The sequence below is a fragment of the Salvelinus namaycush genome, chromosome 33 (assembly GCF_016432855.1).
Source record: "Salvelinus namaycush isolate Seneca chromosome 33, SaNama_1.0, whole genome shotgun sequence".
Taxonomy (NCBI): Eukaryota; Metazoa; Chordata; class Actinopteri; order Salmoniformes; family Salmonidae; genus Salvelinus; species Salvelinus namaycush.
In genome coordinates this window covers 20,977,832-20,986,781 of record NC_052339.1, presented here as the reverse complement: position 1 = coordinate 20,986,781, position 8,950 = coordinate 20,977,832, and the positions used below count along the sequence as shown (strand labels likewise).

Genomic DNA, 8,950 nt, shown 5'->3' with positions numbered 1-8,950 from the left:
AAACACACTATCACAGGGATGCGCAATCAAAAATAAATCACTTTCTTTTTTCTTTTTTTTAAAGAAGAAAATTATTTTTTTAAATCCAGGGGAAAAATCTGAACTAACCCAAAATATAGGTCTGTGAAAAATGTCGAAAAACATGAACTAATAAATGAACCAAGTAAAATGTGAGAGAGTAAATACATTAAAACCAATTCATCACTAATTAAATGACTAATACATTCCGGAGAGGTTATAAGTCGTATAGTTCCACCTGGGTCCAACAGTGCGAGAGGGGTGTGTGAGGAGGACTGAACTGCAGAGAAATGCGCAGATTGAGTTTTATAGTACAGGAAAAAAGTCTCAAACACCAAACTTTCAGCCAATCAGAAGAAGGTATGGGGTGGTTAATGTAAACCAGAGACCAATGGGTGCTAAGATGGTAGACTGCTGTGTGTTTCTGTGTGTGTGTGTGGGCGGGGGGGGGGGGGGGATGGGGGGTCTTCATGATTTATGATGCAGTTTAAGTCTTAAAAACAAATTTCAGCAGTGTTGAAATTCCCTCTGGCTCCTGATTGATTTGGCATAAACACGGGTTGATTTAGCAATAATACGGCTGTGCTGCTTCAGAATTGTTGTCATGTCTGAACTTAGACATTGTCCTCCAGAGAAGCATCAGTGATATTAATATTCTGCATAGTTTTTTATGTAATTCATATTTCATATATCTTAATCATTGTTTCCACACGAATGCAGCAGCAGCAGTCTATCTACTAGCAAACCTGAATTATCAACTCCATCTAGTGGCCGAAGTTAGTAGTGAGATGGGTCATTTGTGACTACAAAATATCACAATACCAATACCCAGGCAATAAAACAATGTCCATAAATTCATTTGATTTATTACAGAGTTTGAATAGGAAGGATAAGAGAAAAAATTAAGAAATCTCACAAAACGACATGGTTATGAGACAAATAAGACCTAACTTTTTGCTCAGATCATATATAAAACGTAATAATTTCTTTAGTTAAGACCTTATTTTTCACACAGTGATACAAAAAATCTGTATCAGCTGTGTAAAATCAAAACAGATTTTACAGTTTTCATGTGACACCACATTCTAAAATAATTACCAAACAGACAAATACATACTGTATATTACAATCCTTCATGAAAATGTTTAAGATTTACAACCAATAGACTGCATTGTAAAATATGTACATAGACACAACAGAATATAACAAAATCCTCCTTCCTCTCTCACTGATTGCTCTCAGCTCTCAGTTGATAATCTCCCCCCCTTCTCCGACCCCCTCTCTTCTCCCATCTATCAATCACTATTTTCCCTCACTTTTTCTTTTGTTTTGTTTTTTACCCCCTTTTCTTCCCAATTTCGTGATATCCAATTACGATCTTGTCTCATTGCTGCAACTCCAAAAAGGGCTCAGGAGAGGCGAAGGTCGAGTCATGCGTCCTCCGAAACATGACCCACCAAATCGTGTTTCTTAACACATGCCCGCTGAACCCGGAAGCCAGCTGCACCAATGTGTCGGAGGAAACACCATTCAACTGACTACCGAAGTCAGCCTGCAGGCACTCGGCCCGCCACAAGGAGTCGCTAGAGCACGATGAGCCAAGTAACGCCCCGCCGGCCAAACCCTCCCCTAACTCGGACAATGCTGGGCCAATTATTTGCCGCCCTATGGGACTCCCGGTCAACGGCCGGTTGTGACACAGCCTAGGAACGAACCCGGGTCTGTCGTGACGCCTCAACTGCAATGCAGTCCCTTAGACCGTCCCCCCACCCCTCCCTTTTTTCCTCTCTCTATATTCTCCTCCACCCACCCTCCCACCTCACCTCCATCTCTCCCTCTCTACGTGTGTCTGAGTGTGTTGATGTGGGCACAGATCTTGAGCGCTGGTCCCAGTTTGATGTTCATGCTGGTCATCAGGTGGTCCTCAGTGAGCAGCAGCAGGGCCTGGCCGTCTATCTCCTGAACACGGAACGCCTCTGCAACCTCCACACAACCTAAAAGACAACATACACACAGATTATAACCTCCCCACAACCTAAGAACAACATACACACGTTACAACCTCTCCACAACATATACACACACAGGCTATAACCTCCCCATAACCTAAAAACAACACACTCACAGGTTATAACCTCTCCACAACCTAAAACAAACACACACACACACACAGGTTATAACCTGCCAACAACCTACAGCAGGGAGATGAGTGAATGTGTGTCCTTTTGTATATGTGTTTTACCTGGCAGTGTGTGTATAAAGTCCCAGACTTGCGCTACACTCCACTGTGCAGGTGTGGGTTCAGTAGAGGTCACGGTGGGGTTACTAGGGGTCATCGCTGGCTCTGATGCCCTCCTTGCCCTCCGTGCCGCTCTGCGCTCCAGCCTGGTCGTTATGGGAACAGCATGCCCTTCTTCCCCTTCGTAGTCACGGCGATGGGCGCTCCATATTTCGCGTGGCTAAAATAAATCATGTTACAGGAGATGGAACATGTGTGAACAGCTAGGTTTGAATTATAAAGGCGTATAAATGGTTATAACATGTTATAAAGCATCAAACCTGTATCACTGTGGAGTGAGTGACCTATTTGTTAAAAGTTGCAGCAATGTCTGAGTTGTAACTGTAACTGACCAGTCGCAGTAAGAGGGGCTTGCCAGGAACAGACTCCTCCTTGTTTATCTCAGAGCGCCGCCCCTCTGGCTGGCTGCCTGCACTCAGAGCACGCAGACGTTTAGACATCCCTACATTAAGCCTAGAGAGAGAGAGAGAGAGAGAGAGAGAGAGAGAGAGAGAGAGAGAGAGAGAATACTACTAAAATCCGAAGTCAAATGTCTACTGTTTGCTGATGATCTGGTGCTTCTGTCACCAACCAAGGAGGGCCTACAGCAGCACCTAGATCTTCTGCACAGATTCTGTCAGACCTGGGCCCTGACAGTAAATCTCAGTAAGACCAAAATAATGGTGTTCCAAAAAAGGTCCAGTCACCAGGACCACAAATTCCATCTAGACACCGTTGCCCTAGAGCACACAAAAAACTATACATACCTCGGCCTAAACATCAGCACCACAGGTAACTTCCACAAAGCTGTGAACGATCTGAGAGACAAGGCAAGAAGGGCCTTCTATGCCATCAAAAGGAACATAAATTTCAACATACCAATTAGGATCTGGCTAAAAATACTTGAATCAGTCATAGAGCCCATTGCCCTTTATGGTTGTGAGGTCTGGGGTCCGCTCACCAACCAAGATTTCACAAAATGGGACAAACACCAAATTGAGACTCTGCATGCAGAATTCTGCAAAAATATCCTCCGTGTACAACGTAGAACACCAAATAATGCATGCAGAGCAGAATTAGGCCGATACCCACTAATTATCAAAATCCAGAAAAGAGCCGTTAAATTCTACAACCACCTAAAAGGAAGCGATTCCCAAACCTTCCATAACAAAGCCATCACCTACAGAGAGATGAACCTGGAGAAGAGTCCCCTAAGCAAGCTGGTCCTAGGGCTCTGTTCACAAACACAAACACACCCCACAGAGCCCCAGGACAACAGCACAATTAGACCCAACCAAATCATGAGAAAACAAAAAGATAATTACTTGACACATTGGAAAGAATTAACAAAAAAACAGAGCAAACTAGAATGCTATTTGGCCCTAAACAGAGAGTACACAGTGGCAGAATACCTGACCACTGTGACTGACCCAAACTTAAGGAAAGCTTTGACTATGTACAGACTCAGTGAGCATAGCCTTGCTATTGAGAAAGGCCGCCGTAGGCAGACATGGCTCTCAAGAGAAGACAGGCTATGTGCACACTGCCCACAAAATGAGGTGGAAACTGAGCTGCACTTCCTAACCTCCTGCCCAATGTATGACCATATTAGAGAGACATATTTCCCTCAGATTACACAGATCCACAAAGAATTTGAAAACAAATCCAATTTTGATAAACTCCCATATCTACTGGGAGAAATTCCACAGTGTGCCATCACAGCAGCAAGATTTGTGACCTGTTGCCACAAGAAAAGGGCAACCAGTGAAGAACAAACACCATTGTAAATACAACCCATATTTATGCTTATTTATTTTAACTTGTGTGCTTTAACCATTTGTACATTGTTACAACACTGTATATATATAATATAACATTTGTAATGTCTTTATTGTTTTGAAACTTCTGTATGTGTAATGTTTACTGTTAATTTGTATTGTTTATTTCACTTTTGTGTAATATCTACCTCACCTGCTTTGGCAATGTTAACACATGTTTCCCATGCCAATAAAGCCCCTTGAATTGAATTGAAAGAAAGAAAGAAAGAAAGAAAGAAAGAAAGAAAGAAAGAAAGAAAGAAAGAAAGAAAGAAAGAAAGAAAGAAAGAAAGAAAGAAAGAAAGAAAGAAAGAAAGAAAGAAAGAAAGAAAGAGAGAGAGAGAGAGAGAGAGAGAGAGAGAGAGAGAGAGAGAGAGAGAGAGAGAGAGAGAGAGAGAGAGAGAGAGAGAGAGAGAGAGATGATGTGTCCTTTCTCTGAGCACTCTGGGGTTAAGATTTTCTCATATCTCACATCCTGTCTGAGCACCAACACCTGACCACATCCTGTGTGTGAGGGTGTGTTTGTGTGTTTATGAATGTGTGTACTGTACACCTTTAGTAAATAGACTATGCTGTGTCTAGACAGATAGAATACCTCATCTGTCATGGTCTTGTTTCTGTGTTCGGCCTATGGGAGTGTGACTCACCTGCGGGCACAGGAAGTGGAGCAGTATCTTTTGGAGCGGTGGAAGGAGTGGGCATGGCCTCTCTTCCCACAAGACTCACACTGTAACACCCCCCTCTGTCTCTCTCTGGTACCTAGTGAAGTTTGGATTCAGAGGGAGAATTGAACTGAATATTGAATCGAATATTGATTCAGAAACAGGAGATTAAGGTGGCTTACCTGTCAGCGGGTCATCTGTGGCCACACCCACTCGTTCTGATTCGCTGAAATGTTCCGGTGGCTCTGGTGTGTCTGTCAATGGTAATAACTCCGCCCCCTCTGTGTTCCCATTCTGGGAGACACCCTCCTGCCCTCCCAACAACAGAGATGAGCGGTTCACCTGCACAGGTACACACACGCACGCACACAGGTTATATATACTGTTAATGTATAAGTATATGACACCAACTAGACATCAGCTATATCACGTGTAGGAAGAAGTATTTTACTCTAAAATGTGTGTGTGTTTACCGGGAACGCCTGCAGCCCCTCGTGTATGACGAAGCCCTCCACCAGGTGAGTTAAGACACGCCTCCCGCCCTCTGGCCACACCCTCTGTGTCCAAGGCTCGCGCTCTGATAGGCTAAGGGTCTCAGAGCGGCTCTGTGATAGGCTGAGGGTCTCTGAGTGGGAGGGGCTAACAGGCAGGAGAGGAGGAGGGAAGTCAGATGGAGGGGTGAGGCAGGGTGAGGCAGGGGGAGACTGAGAGGAGAGACTGGACAAGACTGGGGGGAGGAAGAGAGAGGAGGAAGAGTTCACAACACTTGTTAGATTAGTGTTTCAAAAGTTAGTTTCGAGTTCATTAATAGGCCAAGGCTAAAGGAAATGGTGTACGTGACAGGAGGACAGCAGAGAGACCCTGGTACCTGAGTGGTTGTCAGACTGAGTGGACATGTTCTCACAGAGGTCCTCTTGGTCCTTGTGGGGTAGATCTGGGGGTCGCTCTATGGGACAGTCCGATGGTCGCTGGAGGTCTATGGGGGAACCTGAGGGGGGGGGGGTGTCGTTCTGACTGGTGGGGTTATGAGGTGTGTGTGAGAGGGCATCGAAGTGTATGTGATTCTGAGTAGCCGGGTCTGCATTGGGGTGAGGGTCTATCGGAGTGTCCTGGTCAATGGTAGTCCCCACCTCCTTCTCTCCTTTCATCGCATCTTTCTGTCCCGGCTCCTCCTCCTCTACCTCCATCCTTTCTCTCTGCTCCTCTCCCTCTATCTTCATCCTTTCCCCCCCCTCCTCCTCTATTCCTGTCATCTCTCTCAGTCTCTCATATTGTTTACCTCTCTCCATCCATTCTTCCTCTCCTCCAGCCTCTCCTTTCTCCTTTCTTGTCAGCAATCCCTTCTCTCCCACCCACTCTCTATCTCTCTGGTCCTCCTTCTCTCTATCTCTCTGGTCCTCCTTCTCTCTATCTCTCTGGTCCTCCTTCTCTCCCACCCTCTCCGCTCTCTTCTCAACAATCCCTTTTTCCTCTCCTGTTACCTTTCTCTCTCCTGCCACCCTCTCTTTATCGCTCTGCCCCTCTTCAATTTCCCCCATCTTTACTTCCTCTCCCCCCACCCGCTCTCTCTCCTCCCTTACCCCCTGTCTACCCACTTCTCCTTTTGACTGAATGTGTCTGGCCTGATAATGGGGGTATGGTAGGGGTGAGTTGGCTTTGTGGATGGAGGAGGTGGGAGGGGGAGAGGCGTGGTCAGAAGTCCTCTGTGGTTGGGCATCGAGCTGAGGAGGTGGGGACTCAAGAACCAGACACTTTGATTGGACAGAAGGTGGGGTGTGTGTGTTGGCCGCAGGCCGTGTTTGGCTGCTGAAGCGGCTGGTGGAGCCAGCGGAGAGGGCAATCATTTGCAGCTGCCTTGATGCCGGCGGTAACCGATCAAAACAGGAAGAACCCAAGGGAAGGGGCCTAGAGCCTGAGTTGAGCTGCGATTGGCCAGGGGTGGACTGTGTGGGCGGGCTTTGAGATGACAGACTGGTGGCTGGAACTGTACACTGTCTGCTGGGTAGGGCCTGATGGGCAGCAGCAGCAGCAAATGGTCGCATGGCGGGGCTGTGTCTCGGGGGCACCACTCTGTGGCCGTTTGGAGAATGAAGTCTGGGTCTCAGAGGGACAGACCGCACAGAAGTGTAGAGAGCTGGAGAGAAGAGAAAAAGAGCGAGGGATTGAATGGTTTTATTGGACACACTATAAATCACACCTCATTCTTCCTGAACATTCTACTCTTATCACATGTTTATGACTCACTTGGAGGCGGGACTGAGAGGTGCCGGGTAGGTGGGGTCTGTCTGTCTGTTGCCATGGAACTGGGCTGGGGGCGCGGCCGAAGAGGGGGGAAAAGGGGTGTAAGGGGACGAGAGATAGGAGAGAGGGAGGAGGAGGGAGGTTTGAGACGTAAAGAGGGGGGGATTGTGAGAGTGCCGGGAGCAGAGGGGCGCAGGGTTAGACTCTGGAGCTAAGGGGGAGGGAGGGAAGGAGAGAGGGGGAGAGGGGAGGAAAATAAAGAGGGAGAGAGTGGGGTTTGAGAGGGAGAGGGAGTGTAGTTAAACTTGTGAGACAATCACAATCTACACTAGTGGCCTCTCACACACCTAACACACACCTGCTGAACTGCTCACCTGAGCGGAGGCAGGGTGAGAGGAAGAGGAAGAGACAGGCCGTAACGTAGAGGTGAAAATCAGCTAAGAATGAGAGAGACACAGACAGATAGACAGAACACAGACATAAAAAGAGAGAAAGATAAAGAGAGAGAGAGAGAGAGAGATAGGAATGTTGAACTGAGGAAGCTTGAAAAAGGCCAGTCTCATGGTTAAGCTTCAGGAGTTTGAAGTTGGTAGAAGTAGGGCTGAGAGTTGTTGGAGTGTGTGTTGTTACCATCTGGGCCCTGAGCAGCATCTGGTCTCGGCTCGAACAAGGACTCCGACCCAGGAGCAAGGCCTGCTGGGATACCCTCGGTCTAACAGGCGAGATGCTCTGATTTGCTTGCACCAGAGTGGGCGTACCCAGGGGGCAAGGAAGAGGGACCTGAAAAAGGGAGAGGTATTTTTAGGGGGGTATTTTGAATACTGTACTCTTGGTTAAAGGAATGTAAACCAATTGATCCAGGAAGGGACGTGGTTGTCTGTGTAGTCAATTGCTGTGTGCCTGTGTGAGTATGTGAGTGTGTGTGTGGCTGGTTACATAGTGTGCTGCTTTTGTTTTATTTTCTATTTGGTCAGTTACCTGTCTGCTGGCTGGGGTATGGAAAGGCGTGATTGGTGGAGAGGTGGGCGTGGTGGGTGGCCTTGCATTCCCATTGGTCAGGAAGAAGGAAGGCCCAGGAGCAAAGGACATTTTGCCATGAGTTACAGAGGGGGGCAGAGAAGGGATCGCAGATACAGTGGGGGAGGGAGGTGAGGGAGAGGGGGTGAGTAGAGGGGCAGTAGGGGTGAGGGTGGGGGGAGTGAGGGGGAGAGGAGCAGGTTTGTGAGTGAGTTTAGTAGGCGAGGGAGACAAGGAATGCTTGAGTGTAGGTAGAGTGGGTGTGAGTGTGGGGAGAGTAGGTCTGGGGGTGAGTATTTTAGAGGTGAGGGGGTTGGGAGTAAGTGAGGGAGAAGTAGGTGTAAATGTTGGGGTGGGGTTGAGTACTGTAGAGGTAAGGGTAGGGAGTGTTTTACAGGTGAGTGTAGGGGGGGATGAGGGGGTGGGGGTCAGTTTAGGTGGATTGGGGGTGGGTGTAGAGGAGGAAAAGGGTATGAACGTAGGGGTGAGGGTGAGTGTACTAGTAGAGGGATTGGGGGCGGGGGTGAGTTTAGGAGGGCAGGAGGAAGTAAGCTGAGGGGGAGTAGAGGTGAGTGCTGTAGGAGTGTGAGCAGCTGTAGACCTATTGGGGGACAGGGGGCTGGGCCTCGTGATGGGTCCCTCTCGTGTTTCCTCTCCCCCTGTCTCTGCTTTGCTCTCAGTGCATGTCTCCAAGGCAGGGTCTGTCTCCATCCCTCTAGGTTTCAGCACACTGCAGGAGGACACACACACACACACACAGTATCAGACCGCTGTCTCTGTTTTACAATGTAGTTCATGATTGACTACATTGTAGGTAGTTAACCACCGTTAGCCAATTCAGGTACCGTTTCCACAGACCGTTAAACATTAGACTTATATGCACTTCAAGTTGTTGTACCAAAGTAATGGTAAAACTC

At 47.6% G+C, this 8,950-nt stretch overlaps 1 protein-coding gene across 1 annotated transcript; it reads right to left on the bottom strand.

Moving 5' to 3' along the window:
- Window positions 1–1,630: 1,630 nt before the first annotated feature.
- LOC120027989 (polyhomeotic-like protein 2) lies at window positions 1,631–6,152 on the bottom strand. The gene is made up of 7 exons (XM_038973090.1): window positions 5,644–6,152; window positions 5,249–5,502; window positions 4,958–5,117; window positions 4,761–4,872; window positions 2,650–2,770; window positions 2,261–2,477; window positions 1,631–2,012 (listed from the first exon to the last, which is right to left on the bottom strand). The coding sequence occupies exons 1-7, from the start codon at window positions 6,062–6,064 to the stop codon at window positions 1,858–1,860; spliced, it is 1,440 nt and encodes a 479-aa protein (XP_038829018.1). The 5' UTR covers window positions 6,065–6,152; the 3' UTR covers window positions 1,631–1,857.
- Window positions 6,153–8,950: the final 2,798 nt, after the last annotated feature.